At 43.6% G+C, this 21,719-nt stretch overlaps 1 protein-coding gene across 1 annotated transcript; it reads right to left on the bottom strand.

Moving 5' to 3' along the window:
- Window positions 1-8,297: 8,297 nt before the first annotated feature.
- On the bottom strand, window positions 8,298-18,830 carry PNP (purine nucleoside phosphorylase). Its single transcript, XM_084862351.1, has 6 exons — window positions 18,698-18,830; window positions 16,860-17,029; window positions 13,905-14,008; window positions 13,543-13,718; window positions 13,235-13,425; window positions 8,298-12,795 (listed from the first exon to the last, which is right to left on the bottom strand). The coding sequence occupies exons 1-6, from the start codon at window positions 18,709-18,711 to the stop codon at window positions 12,578-12,580; spliced, it is 873 nt and encodes a 290-aa protein (XP_084718477.1). The 5' UTR covers window positions 18,712-18,830; the 3' UTR covers window positions 8,298-12,577.
- Window positions 18,831-21,719: the final 2,889 nt, after the last annotated feature.

Raw genomic sequence — 21,719 nt, 5'->3', positions numbered from 1 at the left:
CACTTGTTTTATTTTATTTTTTATTTTTTTAAAATAAGTTTTTATTGTTCATATTATTACAAATGTTCCTTTTTCCCCCCCCCCACCATTGCTCTCCTCCACCAGGTTCCCACCCCACCTTCTGCCCTTTCCCCACTCCCCATTGTCCTCATCCATAGGTGCACAGTTTATGTTCAGTCTCTTCCCACGCCCCCCTCTCCCCTTTTCCCCAAGAATAGTCAGTTCACTCCCCTTCCATACCTCTGATTCTATTATATTCAATAGTTACTATTGTTTATCAGATTTTTTTTTTAATTTCCTTGGTTTTTAGATTCACTTGTTGATAGTTACCTATTTGTTGTTCATAATTTTTATCTTTGTTTAGTTTCTCTTCTGAAAGAACCCCCTTCAGCAATTCATATAATTCTGGTTTGGTGTTGATGAACTCCTTTAGCTTTTTTTTATTAGTGAAGCTCTTTATCTGACCTTCGATTCTGAGAGATAGCTTTGCTGGATAGATTATCTTTGGCTGTAGGTTCTTACTATTCATCACCTTGAATATTTCTTGCCATTCCCTTCTGGCCTGTATGGTTTCTGTTGAGAAGTCAGCTGGCAATCGTATAGGTGCTCCTTTATAGGTAACTACCTTCTTTGCTCTTGCTTCTTTTAATATTCTCTCTTTGTCTTTTGCTCTTGGAATTTTAATTATGATGTGTCTTGGTGTGGTCCTCTTTGGATTCCTTTTGTTTGGAGTTCTGTGCGCTTCCTGGACTTGTAAGTCCAATTCTTTCACCAGGTGGGGGAAGTTTTCTGTCACTATTTCTTTCAGTATGTTTTCGATATCTTGCTCTCTCTCATCTTCTGGGACCCCCATAATTCTGATGTTGGTTCGCTTGAAGTTGTCCCAGAGGTTTCTTACATTATCTTCAATTTTCTGGATTCTCTTGCCTTCTAGCTTCTGTGGAGGAGTGTCTTCTGGCTCTTTATGTTCCAAATCTTTGACTTGATTCTTGCGATCTTCCCTTCTGTTTTTAGGACTCTGTAAAATATTTTTTATTTCAGACAATGTATTCTTTTTTTAAAAAAATATATTTTATTGATTTTTTACAGAAAGGAAGGGAGAAAGAGAGAGCTAGAAACGTCGATGAGAGAGAAACATCAACCAGCCGCCTCTTGCACACCCCCTACCGGGGATGTGCCCGCAACCAAGGTACATGCCCTTGACCGGAATCGAACCCGGGGCCCTTCAGTCCCCAAGCCGACGCTCTATCCATTGAGCCAAACCGGTTTCGGCCAGACAATGTATTCTTTATTTCTTGTTGATCCCTTATCATTTCTTGATGACTCCTTATTAATTCTAGTTGATCTCTTTTCATATCCTCATAGGTCTTATCCATCTTTTCTAGGAAATTCTTGAAAAACCTTATAAGCATAGATTTGAACTCTATATCCAGATGCTTTTTGTCCTCCATTTCTTTCGTTTGTGATCTATTTTGTTGTCACATTTCACAGTTACAGATGGATGGGGTTTCAGGGTGGAGCCTACAGCTTTGGCTTCCGTCAGCCCCGCCCTATGCGGGTCCTTCAGTGCTCGCTGCCGGCGCCTCTGAGAGAAAGGTGCCCTCGATTTTCGCCTGCTGCCAAACAGTCTATGCTCTCCCACAATGAGCCCGGTATTGGGGTTCAGTTCAGTTGGAAGTGGAGTTGGAGGTGGCGTTCAGAGCAGTCTGGAGCCCCAGTCTCCTTCCCGTCAGGGCAATCCCGCGGCACAGCCGACCGTCCCTTCTCTGCACGCAGTGTGCGCGCCTCCGGGATCTCCTTTCGCTGCTCCCCGGGGTTCCGCCTTACAGCCCGGCTCCCTATGGCTGAGCCTGAGTCACTGGGGTCTGGCCTAGAACTGGGTTTCAGAGCAGTCGGGGGCCCAGTACAGTCGGAGTTTTATCTCCTCTCCGCTAGGGAACGCCTGCCAGGCACTCCGCCTCCCCCTCCTCTCTGGCTCCGTCCTCTCCGTGCGCCGCGTCTCCGTACCTTGGGCTTTTCCAGCTCCTCTGCGCCTCCTTCTGGTTTTCTCCTTGCTTCTCACTGTAGAATTTCCAGTCAGTCAACCTTCCTGTAGTCCTGGGCAATGTCCGTTTTATATTTTAGTTGTATTTTATTGAAATTGTTGTGTGCGGCTGCGGCTAGGTGTTCACCTGGGCACAGCCATCTTGGGTCCTCCCAGATCACTTGTTTTAATGCAATCTATATATTTGCCAATGACTTCCAGGTTTATATACCTAGCTTAAAACTCTTATTTTTTATTCTAGACTAATTTATTCCACTGAACACTCCACATGAACACTCTATACTTTCCAAATATAACAGCTGAAAAAGCAAAATTACTCTTCTCTTAAAGGGTCTCATCTCAGAAAATGGCAATTTCATTCACCTGATGTATCATGCTGAAAACTTAGGAGATATTCTTGATTTATCTATTTCTCTCATTTCCTACTTCTAAGTCATATCTGCTATACCTTCAAAATGTTTCCAGAATTTGACCTCTTCTTATTACCTCCATCTCCACAATTGGACCAAGCCCAAACCAACCTTCAGTCTGGTCTACTACAGTGGTCTCCTATTTGATCTCCCCACTTCCATTTTTCCCTCTGTTGATTTGTTAGAAAGTCAATCAGGCCCCAGCTGGTTTGGTTTAGTGGATAGAGCGTTAGCCTGCAGGCCGAAGAATCACAGGTTCAATTCTGGTCAAAGGCATGTACCTCGGTTGCAGGCTCCTCCCTGGCCAGGGCCCTGGTAAGGGCGCGTGCAGGAGGCAACCAAATGATGCATTTTTCTCACATCAATAGTTCTCTCTGTCTTACCCTCTCTCTTCCACTCTCTCTAAAAATCAATGGGAAAATATCCTTGGGGTCCAGGCAGCTGCTTTGAAAAGTCCCTAATCCCGCTGGGACCGGTTTGGCTCAATGGATAGAGCGTTGGCTTGGGGACTGAAGGGTCCCAGGTTCGATTCCAGTCAAGGGCATGTACCTTGGTTGCGGGCACATCCCCAGTAGGGGGTGTGTAAGAGGCAGCTGATCGATGACTCTCTCTCTCTTCGATGTTTCTAGCTCTCTATCTCTCTCCCTTCCTCTCTGTACAAAATCAATAAAATATATATTTTTTTAAAAAAAAGAGTCATTTGACAGAAGCTTTTGGGAACACTAAAATTTCAGCAGAAAAGAACATTTTTAAAAAAACGTAAAAAAAAAGAAAAGTCCCTAATCCCTAGACCACCCTCATCCCACCTTTATCTGCTACACTGGTCCCTCCCCATCCATCTCGGGCTTCTTAATACTCTTTTCTGAAGGACACAGTGTCTCGGCCTTTGTGTCCACTGGGGTGTGAAAACAGAGACTGGTCCCCGATGGACCTGAGCCTCCTCTACTCTCCTCAGGGCAGGGCTGCCTTGGGAGCATCCCCTAGGTCAGTGGTCGGCAAACTTATTAGTCAACAGAGCCAAATATCAACAGTACAACAGATTGAAATTTCTTTTGAGAGCCGAAAACCGACTTCTGCACATGGGCCACAGTTTCAGTCGCACTGTTCGTGCACGCCCGCACGTGGTATTTTGTGGAAGAGCCACACTCAAGGGGCCAAAAAGCCGCATGTGGCTCTTGAGCCGCAGTTTGCCGACCACTGGCCTAGGTGACTACAGGCGCCATGAGCTCAGACCTCCCTCCTCCCTATTAGCGTCCCTCACCAGGCAGACCAGTCCTTTATTATAAAACTAGAGGCCCGATGAATGAAAATTCATTCAAGAGTAGGCCTTCCTACTTCCTGCCAGCACTGGCTTCCCTCTGGCCACCAGTGGCAGGCGCCCAGGACCCAGGCTGCTTCAATCTGGCCCTGGCCCCAAATATAACAGCTGAAAGGATGTCCAGAATGATGCCCAGAAAGATATTTGGTCTAATTAGCATATTACCCTTTTATTATTATAGGTTATAGCAGGAGCTCCAATAGAAACAGTTCAAAATAAAATAGAAAAAGAAAAGACGAAGGCTGACAGACAAAATGGCATAAGAAACATGAATAACAGAATAAGAAAAGAGAACAAGAGAAAACAAAGAGACTGACAAGTGAGATAAAGTAAACTTCTTAAAATGAACAGACTGAGATGGAAGTGAAAGTGAAAACCTGATGAAAGAATGGAGCTTATTTGACCTAAATACAAGAGAACAAAGGCAAAATAATCCCAAACAACATCAAATCTAATTTAGGCCAAAATTTAAAACCTGGCATAAAGATTAAAGACAGGGAATTTTTCATTTTTATTAAAATTCAAATTGACAACGACAGAAAAAGCTGGCAGGTAGCCAGTGTTTGTTCAAATGGTGTCCCTTAGAAATAAAAGTCATTGTGAAAAGCAGAGGCCTAGTTACAAAGAAAAAGGGAATGCAAATCTAAGCCAAATGGATTTCAGCGGAAGGCACTGAGCAGAATGAATGGTTCCAGTCTCCTCATCTTCTGGCTTTGAAGGGGCAGCAAGTAACATTACCTCTTTGTGTGTATTCCTATTAGTAATCAACAAACAAAGTGGGAAATGCACACACAAAATAAATTAGGGCCATGTTCTTCCTTTGCTTCTAAAATGTTTGAGGTGACAGACATGCATCTTTTTTTAAAAAAACATATTTTATTGATTTTGTACAGAGAGGAAGGGAAAGAGATAGAGAGCTAGAAACATCGATGAGAGAGAGTCACCGACCAGCTGCCCCTTGCACACCCCCTACTGGGGATATGCCCGCAACCAAGGTACATGCCCTTGACTGGAATCGAACCCGGGACCTTTCAGTCCCCAAGCCGACGCTCTATCCATTGAGCCAAACTGGTTTCGGCCAGACATGTATCTTTGACAGCACTGACCTAACTTTTCACACTGATTTATTGATGTGAAAAGACCTCCAAGATATATTAAGATAGAATAAAATAGCAAGGTGCAGAACAGTACCTATAACATGCTAACTTCTGTGTGTAATAATAAGACAAGAAAAAAATGAGAATACATATTTTTATGTGTTTATGTTTTTATAAATCCTGGAAGAACACACAAGAAACTGATAAAAGTAGTTACCAGTGGATGGGGCAGATAGAGGACAGAATAAAGGTAAAACTTTTCACTATATACATTTAAAGTTCCTTAATTTTTTAAATTATGTAATTATATCACCTATTTAAAATTTTAATCTAAAAAAGAGAAAACTAATTTAACTTAAATATATATTTTCATTTCTAATTCTTGCACTTTGCCTTTATTTTATTTTATAACAGCGTATTATTCTTATTTTACTTTTTAGAGAACATTTATGAGTTTGTTTGAGCCAAACTGACACATATGTAGGGAGCAAGACCTCAAATGCTCCCAACAGCAAATTCTTTTAAACAGTACAAAAATACCTCAACCTGATTAAAAATTAAATTTTTAGCACCACCAATTATACAGCTATTTTGGGGTGAAAGTAATTCTCCCATCAAAACAAGCCTTCCTGCTTTCAGTTAAGCTTCAATTCATCAAAATACTACTGTGTGGTTTTCACCTGTCAGCCCTAAGTTTAAAAGCCTTCAATGACTGCCAACTTGCCTCAAGAATAACGTTCTTACTCCTCACCTGGCATCACAGCCCTAAACTGTGTAATTCCTCTTCACTGTGGACAAAAAGGGGCCACATGCTAACCTGACTAGCTCAGGGAAGGCTTGCATGGAAGCCTTCCAAACTCAGAGACCTAAAGTAACCTCCAAGGATGGTCCGAAATGAAACCTTTTTAAACTAAAAAGCAGTTTATGGTGGCAAATCATATCCTAGGCCGGCATCTTCCCTGACAAAGGTCAATCTTTACCTGAATTGAGCCTGCCTATCGTCTTTTTGCATCTACAATAATAAATCTTTGGAATGTCAAACCAATTTTTCTTTTCCTGGACACCTCAAAGCACATGCACACTCCGCAGAGACCACAGATCCTCTCGTTGGTATTGAGTTAATTGCTGACTGTTAACTATCTTGTACGCACCTAATTAAAAGGATGTATCATTTTACTTTATATCCAAGCCCAGAGGTTTCCCCGCTCTGCTTTCTCCCACCTCTCTGATCCATCACCAGCAGACTTCACGTAACCCACTTACATCTCCTCTTTTGATTGTAGTGTCTAAAACAAGGTGCAAAACTGACATTCTCCAGAGCTTTATCTCAATCCTTTGAGATTCTGTTTCCTGGCATTTGTCAATAATTTGGCTCAAATAAACTCACAAAAAATTCTTCACAGGTTTTGAATGTTTCTCACATTAACATTACGTGGAGTAGTCAGCAGGATTCTAAAGAGGCTCATCCTGACATTCTCCCTCCAGGAAATCCAGGAAGCACACCCTTCCCTCTCCATCCTTTCACTTCCTCTCCCCCAGGGGGAAAAAAGGAGGAGAAGGAGGAGGAGGAGGAGGAGGAGGAGGAGGAGGAGGAGGAGGAGGAGCAGCTCACCCAGGACCACCCTGCAGACCCCGACTGGTCCTAGGATCCAGCAAAGGGCACATTAAGCCCACCGTTTCCCCACCAATTTGGTGAACTTGGGTGAATTGTCTCTTGGATCCAGGAACTTCCTTTACTTTTACTTTTGTTAAAGGGTCTGACTTTATTTGAGCTGTATTTTTATTTTTATTTTTGTTTATTTATTTTTAAAATATATTTTACCGATTTTTTACAGAGAGGAAGAGAGAGGGATAGAGAGTTAGAAACATCGATGAGAGAGAGTCACCAATCAGCTGCCTCTTGCACAACTCCCACTGGGGATGTGTCCGCAACCAAGGTACATGCCCTTGACAGGAATCGAACCTGGGACCTTTCAGTCCACAGGCAGACGCTCTATCCACTGAGCCACACCAGTCTCACTTTGAGCTGTATTTTTAAATACTTGAGGTGGAGCTAAGGGTTAACAGAACCCAGGCTAAGGTAAGATAGGAGGGGGAAAAAATGGGTGGCTGGTTTTTAACTCTGGCTTTTCAGTTGGAATTGCTTTCTGAGAGTCTAAGCAAAAAAATTCTTCACTGTATAAATGAGAGCTAAATTCGTTCAACTCCAGTGATAAAGGGGCACATCCCCCCTCCAGCCCAAATCTCAGATGTTCCTCGGCAACAAAGAATCCTTGTGGAGGTGTCAGAAGTCATTCCTCACAACATACAGGAGCCCCATATGGAAATTCAACTCAACTGTAATTAAACTGATTGGCTCTTCCAGTGGAGCAGCCATAGTTTTAGTCAATCAGTGTCCCAGGCCCTTCCGATTGTTTCAGACAGCCGGGAGAGAAACTGAGGCTCATACAAGGGTAAAATGGGACTTGAGGGATGAGAGCTTCGTAGAGTTCAACCCATAAACAGCACACTTTGACCCACTACATAACAACCCTCGAAAAGTTGCTCAGACTGCGGATATAAAAACAAAGACAAACAAACAAAAACTAAAATTAACATGAGAAATTGTGCCTCCAAGGTTGGAAACTCCCAGGCCTCAGCCCTCATTAATACCCCTGATAGGAAGTCTTTACTGGTGAGTGCTTTACAGAAATGGGAAGGTTTAACCAGAAAATAACTTTAAAATTCAGTTGTTTTGGGGTACATGAAAAATAATAAATTTTAAAAAAGAATGCCAGCTCTAAAATGAAACTGAATGAATGATGGAAAGAGTATCTTGATTTTGGAAATTAGAAGCTTCTAAGGAAAAACACAGATAATTTTTTTTTTTTTTTTAGCTCCCCATTTTATCCTTTTCTTTCTGAGCTTTCCTGGTCCCCCCCTAACTTCCCTCCCCTGCAGGCCTGGGTCTCCCCCAACTGCCCTCCTCTGCTGGCCTGGTTACCCCTAACTTCACACAACTGCTTCCCCTGCAGGCCATCTTGTGGCGGCCATCTTGTGGTGGCCCTGTGTGTCCACATGGGGGTGGCCATCTTATGACTTGATGTGACAGTCAATTTGCATATTACTTTTATTAGATAGGATAATAATTCGACTTTGAATACCATCTAAGGTTATAATCTTGCCCATCCCCAGTGGTCCACCCTATTCAGCAAGACAAATGCTGACATTGAGACTTCCTAATAATGAGCCTTCCTAGCACCATAGGACCCCATAATCTAACCAAAGGGTTGGTTATCAATGCATCATCCTTTGGATTGATTTGTGACCAAAAGGGTTATGTGTGGACAAAAAGGGGCCACATGCTACCTAACTCAGGGAAGGCCTACATGGCAGCCTTGCAAACTTAGAGACCTAAAGTAACCAAAAGAATGGTCCAAAATTAAAACTTTTTAAACTAAAAAGCAGTGATGGTGGCTAATCATGTCTTAGGCCAGTATCTTCCCTGACAAAGGTCAATCTTTAACTGAACTGAGCCCGCCTATCAACTTTTTGCATCTAAGATAACATATCATTGGAATGTCAAAGTAATTTCCCTTTTTCTGGTCCCCTCCAGGCACAGGCATTGCTCTGCGGAAGACCACAAATGCCCTCATTGTTACTCAGTTAGTTGTTGATTGTTAACTATCTTGCAACCATGTAAGAAAAGTATCATTTTATTTTTTTATCCAACCCAGAGGTTTGCCTGCTTTGCTTTCTCCCACCTCCCTAATCTATCATCAATGGATTTTATGTAACCCACTTACGTCTCCCCTTTTGATTGTAATATATAGTACAAGGTACAAAACTGCCATTCTCTAGAGCAGTGATTCCCAAAGTGGTCTATATCGACCCCCAGGGGTCTATGACAATCTGCAAGGGGTCTATGTCAGCGAAAAAAAAATTTGGGGGTCCATGAAATGAAAATGGGGGTCCACGATAGTGGATCTCAACATACACTGATAGTACCTATTTACTTACATCATATTATCTTATAATATAAAAACATATACATTATTTATAAAAGTACCTATGAAGTAAAAAATTTATTATATATGTTTATAAAATTGTGTAAGTTGTAGGATAAAAACCTGCACATAATGATATACCAGTATCATCTTGTTACAAGCATACGCGCAGTAAACATTCTTGCCAATTTTTGTCTCAAAGCTTCGCGAACTTGCACCGACTTGTTCAATTCGTCACTCTATAAATATGAATGTGAGAAAAATACGTTCATTCGTTTCCTGAATCTTGAATAGGAAAGTGCTGAGAAAATATTTTAAAAAATATAAACTGGTAGTTTATCATACAAATTATAGTGAATCAATGTTATTTTGTTTGAGAATGCCGGAGAAAAGTAGGTACATTATTTTTTATTAACTTTTAACACTAAACTTCACTAGTTAGAAATTTACAAAAAAATCAATATCAGGTAAGTAGGGGGTCTACCCAAAACCGAAAAACATGGCAAGGGGTCTACGACACAAACAAGTTTGGGAACCTCTGCTCTAGAGCTTTATCTCAATCCATTGAGTTCTGCTTCCTGACATTTGTCAACAATTAGGCTCAAACTCACAAAAATTCTTCACAGGTTTGAATGTTTCTTATGTTAACACCATCTTATCTCACACTGCTCCCTCCAATTTAACTATTTCAACCTATTAAATGATTAAGCATTCCTTAATTCACCTGCATGTAGTACCTTCTGCCAATCCGCATTACCTCTCTTTCCTGTAAGACCTAATTCAAGTGTCAGCAATCTTTTTCCCACTCCCCATCCCAAGTGTTGGTTCTCTCCTCTGAATTCCTATAGCACAAGCCAGGATACGCTACTCTTCATTAATCATTGCTCTATTTGGCTCAGTTAGAGCATTGGCCTGTGGACCAAAGGGTTCCTGGTTTGATTCCAGTGAAGGGCATGTACCTTGGTTGCAGGACCTCAGTTGCAGGCTCCTCCCTGGCCCAGGCCCTGGTTGGGGCTTCTGCAGGAGGCAACCAACCCATGTGTTTCCCTCACATCAATATTTCTGTCTTTCCCTCTCTCCCATTCTCTCTAAAAACCAATGGGAAAATATCCTCAGGAGAGGATTAAAAAAAAAAAAAAAAAAGTTCATAAGGGGAAGCCAATTCTAAACAATGGCAAGATAACACAGGAAAAGACTGCAAGTAGGCAGAGAGGACACAACTAATTCAGGCTATTTCCTGTCTCCCATCTAGATTGCAAGCACTTTGTCTTATCAATTTATATTAGGTTTTTTCAGACAATGTTCTATTCAAAGTACCTGATTAACAAACATTATTGATGTTGGTAAAGATGAGCATGATAGGGTAGGGAAGAAAGCCTAACTTGATGGAGAGTACATGCTTTGATACCTATCATGAGATTCAGGAGAAACAGTCCATTTTGCAGACGTTCTGCAGGCTCCTCTGGAGAATAGTCTCATCATCAGGTTTTTTTTCCCCAAGAACAATCCTTTAGGTGTCCCTCCAAGATCTACCTCCCCTGATTTTGTGCCTTTATTCTCTTGGTTACCTAAACTGATACATTCTATTTGGGCTGAATTTGGCACTTCGAAATTGAAGACATTTGATTTTTTTGAAAGTGGTGTATCCATACAATGGAATATTATCCTATATAATAAATGGGTAATATGCAAGTCAACTGAACAGCAGAAACCAGGCTCACAGCTGGCGAGTGCAGTGGGCATGGCGGGAAACCTCTCCTACCTCCACAGCAGGGCTATCAGTGGGACATCCCCTGAGGGCTCCTGGACTGCTAGAGGGTACAGGTAAGCTGAGGGACCCTGAGTGCATGAATCTCATGGGATGGACCTAGAGGGTATCAGGCTGAGTGAAATAAGTCAGAGGAAGACAAATACCACTTCTGTGTGGAATCTAAATAACAAAATAAATGAACAAGTGAAACAGAAACAGACTCATAGATACAAAGAACAGACTGATGGTTGCCAGAGAGGAGGGAGTTGATGGACTGGGTGAACAAGGTGAAAGGATTAAGAAGTACAAGTTGGCCCTAGCTGGTCTTGCTCAGTGAATAGAGCATTGGCCTGCAGACTGAAGGGTCGCAGGTTCAATTCCGATCAAGGGCACATGCCCAAGTTGTGGGCTCAATCCCCGGTTGGGGGCATGCAGGAGACAGCCGATCAATGATTCTCTCTCATCATTGATGTTTCTATTTCTCTCTCCCTGTCCCTTCCTCTCTGAAATCAATAAAAATTTATTTTTTAAAAAAAGAAGTACAAATTAGTAGTTATAAAATAATCATGAGAATATAAAGTACAGCACAGGGAATATAGTCAATATTGTAATAAATAACCACCTATGGTACCAAGTACTTAAATTATCAGGGGGACCATTTCATAAATTCTATTGCTGTCTGTCTAGTATACTATATACCAGAAACTAATACAAAATAGTTTTGGATGTCAACTGTAATTGAAGAATAAAAAAGAATAGGCACTTAAGAAAAGACCATTTTTATATTCTTAATTTAACACGATTTGAGAGAGATTTCAAAAGCTTTCCATCCAAAATGCTTCTTCCATATTATTCTACTAATTGACATGTCACCATTAGAGGCTCATCCAGCCCTCTCCTTTCTCAAAAGGCAATCAGGCTGGGAGGATAGCGTGGTTGTCAAACATGCCAGCCAGCTGACTGCAAGTTGATAAGCACAAACAGTGCAATAAGCCAAAAAAAGGGGGCCATGTCTGGCTGCTGCATCACAGAGAGGTTCTGACTAAGCAAAAATGAAGAGAAAGACTGGAGCCCAGAACGTGAACAATAGGGGAAAAGAAAGTGCTCAAATAGAAGTGGAGTAAGAGCCAACTCAACTTACCCGGGGTTGACAAAACTAATCAGCCGTGAAGTGGCTGGCAGCACATAAAATAATTCAGGTATTCATGAGCATAAACAGGAAAACATTGAGAAGGCAAGGGACAGATCAAGACTGGCCTGAGGGAAGTGGCCTTGATAGACCATAAGTTAGCCCTTCCTTATCATTTTCTAACACTTCCTCTATTTTCATCATCTTCCCTTTTCTTTAACCTTTCCGTAATTTACATACATGATCTCAGTCCTTAGTTACTGGGCTGAGAAGCTGAAAGTCTCACAAGACATGTGCTCTCACAGCCTTTTATGCCAGTCTTGGCCTGTGCCCCAGCCTTATCCCAAATTGCACAAAAAATAAAAATAAATTATTTCATCTTTTTCTTTATTCTCAAAATATGGTAGTATTAAGGTCCAATAGATATTGAGCTGGTCCTTGTATGGTCTCCAGGGCTTTGTGGGAGGTAGACCTGAGTCCCCAGGAATGTGAAAGCATTATCTTAGAAAGCTAGCAGCAACCATTACTGTGCCGAAGTCAGTAGCCCGAGTCAAATCCTGGGAATGTTCATGGATGTGTAGTAGGGTTTGGCTTGGGCTCCAGCTCTTGAAAATAATGAAAGTGAAAATAATGGAAGTTACTGTTATAAGAAGACAGTTGAGCAAAAGAGCACTAGGCACCAGAAGGGTCTGGTGGGAGAAGTGGGGAAAGTGAAGGATAGGGAACTTCCTCTCCTTTCTGCCACTATCTAACACCAGAGGCATGTCACCACAGCAAGGGTCCAAAGTAGGTAGCAGCTACTTGGGTCCCATAATGTTGAGAGCCAGGCCACTCTGGGGTTGGTTAAGTCTCATGGTCAGGCAGTGGAATGCTATTTATAAGAATGGAGACAAACTGTTCCAATTTCTGCGCAGCTTGTTTCCCGGAATTTAGTACTTCCTCGTGGTTGGCTTTCTCCAGGCTATCATAATCCATGATGACCTTGTTAGTGATGAGAGAGAAGCCAAAGACTCGAAGTCCACAGTGCCTTGCAACTATAACTTCTGGTACTGTGCTCATGCCTGATGGAGAGAAAGGAAAGCCACATGTCAGGATCCTTAAATGACTCTTTTCCTCACCGTGTAACCTAATCTATAACTGTCTGTGGTAATTTCCAAGTCAGTTCAAATGATGCAGCTCCATCTTCCCGCCAGAGGTACAGAAGGTGACGATGGATGACATTTGTTAGAATAATCTTTACAAACAGTTACCAAACCGAGTATAGGTCATTAGCAGTATAGCTGTTTAAGCCCCTGATGCTGAGTGGGGAGGTTTGATGCTGTCACACATCAAACTTCACCACCTTAATACCTTTCTAGAAATCACTTTCTAAAAACTCAATCTTTCTCAAGTCAAATCTTCTCCCAATCCACTATCAGGTCTATAACCTTTTACTCCTTCCCTTCTCTAGTTTGCCAGGTCCCTCTCTCTTCAAGCCTCTAGCCAAGTATCCCTTCTCACCAACAGCATCAGCACCCAACTTCTGCAGCATACGAGATTCTGCCACAGTTTCAAAGCTGGGGCCTGCCACCATAACGTAGGTGCCTTCCTGTAGCTCTCTCTGCTCTCCCATTTGTTTCCAGGTACTGTGAGCCTTCTGCCTCATCTCCCGGTCATAGGCATCAGACATGGCAGGAAAGCGAACTCCAAACCTACGGCACAGGTTGGATTATCTCAGATTAATGGAAGACAATGAGCTCTCTCCTCAATTCCAGACAAGTCCTTATACCACCACCTCCCATCTATACACCAAGGAGCAAAGTAAGTACTTTTCTTCATTGGGTCCTATGAGAGGGTTCCCACCGCATAAACCCGGTAAGTTGATGTGATCACGGATCAGCATGATATCTCCAACCTCAAACTTGGGATTGAGCCCTCCAGCTGCATTGGTGACCACTAGGGTGTCCACACCCAGAAGATGGAAAACCCTCACTGGGAATGCCACCTTGGAAGCAAAATAAAAAGAGATCAGAAAGTGTTCTTTAAAAGTTCACCAATCCATTTTTCAGATAAGCATGCCATACATCATAAAAGGAGGGAACCAAAAATCTACCAATTTAGGCAATAAAGAGGAATAGAGAGCTCTCTCCCTTTCTTCCAGATCCAACCCAGACTTATGTCCCAAATTTACCTTCCAGAATGGATAGCCTTCATACATGTGGAACCTGCCCTTCATCATCACACAGTTTCTGCCATTCAGGACCCCAAACACTAGTCGACCAGCATGACCTGGCACTGAATACAAAGAAAGAAAGGGAAATGAATGGGGTGATGTTTTCATACAACACTGAGTAACTGCTATGAGTCAACTCACTGTACTCAATTGAGGATATAATTAAGCAAAAAAAAGATGTTATTACATTCACTTTCATAAATTTAGGTCAGTGGTAGTAGAAATGAATCATAAACTTACAAATAAATATTTAAGTACATTCAAAAATTAGGACTATGGGGGTAAGAATGTTCAATGTGAACATTTATCAAAGGAAGGGGAACATTATTTAAAATATATTTTATTGATTTTTTTATAGAGAGGAAAGGAGAAGGATAGAGAGCTAGAAACATCGATAAAAGAGAAACATCAATCAGCCGCCTCCTGCACACCCCTTACTGGAGATGTGCCCACAACCAAGGTACATGCCCTTGAACGGAATGGAACCTGGGACCCTTCAGTCCGCAGCAGGCTGAAGCTCTATCCACTGAACCAAACTGGTTTCAGCGGGGAAAAACATTTTTTTAAAGAAATTTCCAAAGAATGAGAAAGCCATATGGTAAAAGAATAAGTGAGAAGAAAAAAAAAAAAAATAGAATTAGTGGGTAAAAATGAATGCAATAATTATAGACCACTTTCCCAAAATTCTCAAAGTATGTATTCCTACGTATTACCTGAACTAAACTATATACATCTTCACTTCTGAAAGGACGCTCATAGTATATTCTTCTTCCTAAAGAGGCTACTAAATAAGGGCAAGGAGCTGAGTTTGGACCCACACACAGTCTTTTCCATGAGGACTCCCAAACTGTCCTGTGGGAACACATGCCCATGATGGGGTGTGGGAATGCAAAAATAACTCCCACACAGATGTAATAACCATCATTACCATTTTCTTATCTGACATTTCTCCTCTAATGAAAAGGCCAAGTTATCTTTTAAAAAATGGATGGTCTGCCTGGCTGGTTTGACTCAATGGATAGAGCGTCGGCCTGCAGACTGAACGGTCCCAGGTTCAATTCTGGCCAAGAGCACATGCCTGGGTTTCAGGTTCAATGCCCGGTAGGGGGGGTGCAGGAGGCAGCCAATCGATGATTCTCTCTCATCATTGATGTTTCTCTATCTCTCTCGCTCTTTCCCTTCCCCTCTGAAATCAATGGAATATATTTTTTTAAAATGGATGATCTGGGAGAAGAACCAAAATCAAGGGAAAGTGTTAAGAGACCTTTGGAAATAGAGAAGTTTATTTATTTATTTTTAATTACCAGTAATAGAACATAGGTGAGGTTAGGAAAACTCAAGTGGAATATACGTAATAAATTGATAAAGCTTAAAAAATGAATCCCCTTATTACTTAGTAGAGTGCCCTTCTCCCTGCAGATAGAGGTGGCAGGTGGAGCCAATGTCAATGCTGTCTCCCTTACAAAATTTCGCTCTCCATCTCTCTTTTTAGTATTTCCTTCTCCAACCCCCATCCCCACCTTCCTGCTCTGGTCTCCCAGTCTGGCTCCAAAGGGTTTGAAAAAGAACTGAAAAAACCTGGTTAGTCATCTGGCCAAGGTGGCCAGTCACTGGAGCATTGACCAGAACCAAGAGGTCACTGGTTTGATTCCTGATTGATGTTTCTCTCCCACGGATGTTTCTATCTTTCTATCCCTCTCCCTTCTCCTCTCTCTAAAATCAATAAAAACATTCTTTTAATCTGTTAAAAATCCTAACTCTCCACGGAAAAGAGGAAGGTAGAAATCCAAAGAAGTATTATATTAACCAATAAAAGTTAATTATCTGAAAAATTAATAAGTAAACCACCCTTGTACTGTACTTGAAACTTGCCTCTATTTCACGTGGCCCTTTTGTAAGCCTTTGCTGTAGAGCTTTCCAGCTGCTATTAGGATGCTGGGTATGTTATCCTCCGTCCCTCTGTGCATAGGGGACATCTGCCCTTTCCCCTCAAAAGGGCCAGTGTGTTAGGTTCTGTGTATTCATGGACTATTTATATATTTGTTTTCAAGAACATGGTAGCCTGTGTGTCCATCTGTTGTTATGCTCTAGCCTGTTCCTTATCCTAGAGCCGGGGAAATTAGAAATGGCAGAGGAGGCCTGGCTTTGTCCTGGGAGGGTACAAGCAAGGCTTTTTCCATTTAAGCTGCAGGGATGATGTAGGTGTGTGAGTATGTCTGTGGTGACTACAGGGTGTACGGGGGAGGTGCGGTAGAGCTTCAGGGAGGGCTGAGTCATTAAAGCAGAGGAAACGTGTCTTCGTCTAGTACCACTGACACATACATGCCCTATCATGACAGTCCTTCTAGGGGAATTTCATTCTAAAGTCACTCTGTTCATGGTGGTTTGTTTTCTACTCTTACAAGTTGTCTTTAATCCCATGCTATAGAGCAGGGGTGAGGACCTTTTTCTGCCCCGGGCCATTGGCATATTTAGAACATCATTTGAGGCCATACAAAATTATTGACTTAAAAACTAGCCTGCTAGAGTTGGCCAAACATTTGAGTAACACCCTAATGCCTTGGCAGAGCCAGACCAAATGATTTCATGGGCTTTATACGGCCCGCCCCTGTTTATAAAGGCCTGGGCATAGAAGCACTGCCCTCCCATCAGAATCCCATTAATGTAGAATCTCAGGGGAAGGGCGGGGGCGGGGGTGGGGGTGGGGTGGGGAAGAGATCAACCAAAGAACTTGCATACATAACACATGGACACAGACAAAAGAGTGGTAGAGGCATTGGGTGGGGGTGCAGGGGCAGGGTATAAGGGTCAGTGGGAGAAAAAAAGGTGACATATGTAATACTTTCAACAATAAAGATTAAAAAAAAATCCTATCAATATCCCTCAGTCCCACCCCTCTCTCCTTGCCAGTACCTGTACTTTGGGGAAAGTTTGGTATCTCACTGTAGTCAAAGCACTGGGTCTGAGTTAATTTATCAGTCAGGCCTCCTAAGCCAGAACCACAGATCACTGCCACTTGAGGTCGGTGTTTGGTGCGGGACAGAAGCCACTCTGCAGTATGTTGATAATCTTCATATGTGAATCTAGGAAAGAAGAAAAAATCAAGGTGAGTTTTGCTCCCATACCAAGGGCATGAGAGACTAAGGACCTTTACTACAGAAAGGCTGGCAGGTATCCTGAGGTGGCAGGGGACAGACAGAGAAGCTAGCCGAAGAGCTGCCCAGATTGGAGGCGCCTCTCTCGGGAAAGGCAACGTTAAGCTCGCCCACCTGCCCACTCCCCTTTCTGAATCACACTCACTGAAAGCATGATAGGAAGTTCATTGGAAAGCCTGACAAAAGTTAATGTTTCCACCACCAGCCCCAACTTAAGTTTTGTATCACTTTCAAATTTACTATCTCTCCTTGTGACAAAGATTTACAAGACGTAAAGGGATCAGGGTCCACAGACGTATAGTTGAAATAATCAAATCAAGGAGGGCAAGGAGACCCTCCCATCTTACAGCTCAGTTTGAAAATTAATTAATTTTGCTAATGAGCTCCAAATACCTAGACTCCATAAATCATGCTCCTGCTCCACAGCCTTTCTCCCACTTTCCCCCCTGCTGTGCTCTCCTCCCAGTCTTCTCCCATTTCCCCTTCTCTGTACCAAGGTCCTTTGCCCTTCAGAGACCTAAGGACACACACGTACCCAGAACACTTGCCCCTCCCCCACCCCCAATCAACCTTGAATTTTTCTCACAGGTCCAGTCCAATTCTCACACCCATCTGAAAAGATCAAAGATTGAGAAAGAAGAAGAAGAAAAAAAAGTCAAACTGAGATGCAACAGAGCTGATTACAACTAAGGAAGCTTCTCTAGAGGAAAACCTATCCTTCAAAAGAAGAACCTTTGAAACAACATGGCTCTACAATACACCAGGAAGGTAGCTAGGTTCAGGGATAGGGACGAGGGCAATGGAGCTGGGCCACGAGATGATGGAGACGAGAAGCAATAAGATGGCAAAAAGTTCATCCGATAGCGTCCCCAGGAGGGGCTAAGGAAACGAAAGAAGTAAGACCCAGACACCCAGCATAACTAGCCGCAGATTACAGGACTTCCTCATTGGCCGTCCGACCCCAAGAACACCCCGAAGCCCTGGGCATCCAAAAGCCACAAAGCAAAGAGAAGGGTTTTCAAAGGGGTGAGGTGGGGGTAGTGGACAGGGTCTGTTGCTCAATTCAAAAAATAAAGATTTCCTTTTCTCCTTGGAGACTCCGTCCCCCAACTTAATTGAATCTCCAATTTGGAGGGAAAGGCTGGGTAGGCGAGGGACGTGAGCGGTATCTCCTCTGAAGGAGGAACTCAGGATACAGGCACAAAAACTACCTTGCAGCTTTACCTAGACACTAGAAAGGGAGTCTGTGAAGAGCACATGGGGATGGGGGCATGCCTCCCTCTACACTTACACCCCAAAAGTGCGTGCGTGTGGGCGCGCGCGCGCCTGCACAGACTCCTCGGGGCCAACCGGTCCCTCCCTGGTCTAGCGGCGCCTCCTCAGCTCTGTTCCCACGTGCGCCTCCGCCGGCCCGAGCCGCCCCACACTGCCCTGCCAATTTGTCCTTGGCACCCGGCTCCATGCCAGGCCTCTGCATCTTCAGGGCACTCTCCCGGCCACCTCTGGGTTCGGAGTGCCAAGTTTCCAGGGCTCGGTGACAGCTATTTCCCCTCCCCAGGGGCCTTCGGGGTTCCTCGGGCCTGGTGCCCGCCTCACCGGCTCTCCTCCATGGTGCCGTGGACGCGCTCTCGGCTCTCTCGGGGAGCCTGCCCTTCTCCGCAGGGTTCTGCTCCGCTGAGCTAGGCTGCCGCCGCCGTTTCAGCACTGTGAGCTGGGCGCGGGCTTATATCCCCAGCCCGGGAGCGCCCAGCCAATGGCAGCCACGCACGAAGGCCGGCCCCATCTCCATGGTGACACACCCAGTTTCAATTGCCGGAGGCTGGGTTGTAAACCCAAGTTCCTTCCCAGGGCTGCACCTCCAGCATTTCGACCCTGCACCTATTCCGGTCCGCAGAGCCCGGGGTTTCCCAGCGAGAAGGAAACGGTGTGGGAAGAAGGCTAGAAGCCAGGAGGGGAAGCTCCCCTCCCTGCCAACACCCCCATCCCTCTCCCTTGAATCTGTAACCCTATGCCAGGCTGGGTATGCAGCACACCGTGAAAGATTAAAAAGAGAAAATTGTAAACCTTAGATCGTGCAATTCCAGAAGAAAATTAAGTGAGTCTGTGTCTGAGTCACTTCCTGGACAAAGCAAACTGGGTCAACCCATTGCTGACCTGGAGATTACAGGATCTGTGTCTAAATCTAGGCCCAGATGGGGAGAAGATAGAACTTTTAAGGGAAAGAATTCCTGGATCCTCAACACGAAGAGGGGTATGAGATGGGAAACCAGACAATCCCTGGATTTACACAATACTGGATCCAAGCAATACAGATAACTGGAGAAAGACTCATGTAACAAATTATATTATATAACATTCTTGTAAGAATATAGCTATTGTTATAGCTGATTTGGCTCAGTGGATAGAGTGTTGGCCTGTGTACTGAAAGGTCCTGGGTTCAATTCCAGTTAAGGGTACATGCCTGAGTTTGCAGGTTTGATCCCTTGTAGGGGGTGTCCAGGAGGCAGCTAACCAATGATTACTCTCTCATCATTGATGTTTCTATCTCCCTCTCCTTTTCTCTCTGAAATTAATAAAGATATATATATATTAATATATCGTTATTAATATATATATATAAATATAAATTCAGCTATTTCCTCTCCCCATTTTACAATTTTAGCCAGCCTCACATAAAATCATAAATCAATGGCCCTTGCTTAGCTATTGGAATCTTCCATCTGTTTCCACTCACCTAAAATCTAATCCTATATAATAAAAGGGTAATATGCAAGTCAACCAGACAGCAGAAAGACTGGTCACTATGATGGGTACTGACCATCAGGGGGCAGATGCTCAACCCAGGAGCACCGCTCAGCCACAAGCTGAGCACAGTGGAGGTGATGGGAGCCTCTCCTGCCTCTGCAGCAGTGCTAAGGATGTCCAGCGGGGAGCTGGCCTAAGCCATCAGTCGGACATCCCCTGAGGGCTCCTGGATTGCTAAAGGGCACAGGCCAGCTGAGGGACTACCCCCTCCCCCCCCCCCCCGCACGAATGTCATGCACTGGGCCTCTAGTCTTATATAATAAAGATATAATATGCAAATTAACTCTCATGCCCTCACAAAATGGCTGCCTATGACCAGGCATGCAGGAGAGTTAGTGAAGGACAAGCAAATGATTGAACAAGCAGGCTGCATGGGTGACCAGGCCGGCAGGAGGGTTAGTGAGGGACAACTAAACAACTGAACAGCAGGCTGCATGGGGCAACCAGGCTGGTGGGGGGCCTGTGAGGGGTAACTGGGCCAGCAGGGGGGGGGCAATTGGGGGTGATTAGGCTGGCAGGGGGGACAGTGAGGGGTGACTAGGCCAGTGGTGGGGGGGGTAGTTGGGGTTGACCAGGCAAGCAGGGGGAGGCAATAGAAGTGACCAGGCCTGCCAGGGGGCAGTTAGAGGTGACCAGGCCATCTGGGGGGTGCAGTTGGGGGTGACCAGGCCGGCAGGAGGGGAAGTTGGGGGCAATTAGGCTGGCGGGGAGGAGGGAAGGCAGTGAGGGGCGACTAGGCCAGTGGGGAGGCAGGGGAAGTTGGGGTGATCAGGCTGGCAGGGAGGGGAGGAAGGTAGTTGGGAGCAACCTGGCAAGCGGGGGTGGGGGGGGGCAGTTAGAATCAATCAGGCAGGCAGGTAAGTGATTAGGAGCCAGTGTCCAAGATTGTGAGAGGGATGTCCGCTAGCCTGTTTAGGCTTCATCCCAGATATCCCCCAAGGGGTCCCAGATTGGAGAGGGTGCAGGCTGGGCTGAGGTGACCTACACACACACACACACACACACACACACACACACCCCGGGTGCATGAATTTCATGCTCTGGGTCTCTAGTATATATATATTATTTTATATATATATATATAAAAGAACAGAAACAGTGCCAAATGAATGTTTTATCCTATCATTTTTTTATAATTGTTTTTTTTTATTATTATTACTATCCCTATTCATTCAGTAATTTTAGCAAAGATAACAGGCTGATTTAAAGTAAATCTTAGTGGGCCTAACCCTGTAGTTCAGTTGGTTAAAACATTGTCCTGATACACCAGGGTTCCCTAGTCAGGGCACATACAAGAAGCAACCAATGAATGCATAAAACAACAAACTGGTGTTTCTCTCTCTTCCCCCTTCCTCTGTGTCTAAAAATCAATAAATACAATTTAAAAAATAAATTAAATCTTAATGATCTTAGTAATGAGACTATGAACAATTGAAACATCAAAAGCATTATATTAAATGATGGATAAGATCAGTCACTGGAAAAATTCAGCCCAAGGAAATATCCATCCAGTTGATTGCTGAAAAGCTTTTTTTTAAAAAACAAACAAACAAGAAAATACTCCAAATCCAATCCAACTTACACAAAAGACAAGATTAGAACATGTTTATATATAAGAAAGTACAGCCCTAGCTGGTTTGGCTCAATGGATAGAGCATTGGCCTGTGGACTGAAGAGTCCTGGGTTCAATTCAGCTCGAGGGTACATGCTAAGGATTGTGGCGATCCATGATTCTCTCTCATCATTGATGTTTCTATCTCTCCCTCTCCCTTCCTCTCTAAAATCAATAAAAATATATTTTTCTAAAAAGTGC

Source organism: Pipistrellus hanaki (genome assembly GCF_964339955.1).
Source record: "Pipistrellus hanaki genome assembly, chromosome: 1".
In the NCBI taxonomy this organism is placed as follows: Eukaryota; Metazoa; Chordata; class Mammalia; order Chiroptera; family Vespertilionidae; genus Pipistrellus; species Pipistrellus hanaki.
Note: the sequence above shows the minus strand (reverse complement) of the source record. Positions and strands in the feature narration are given on the sequence as shown.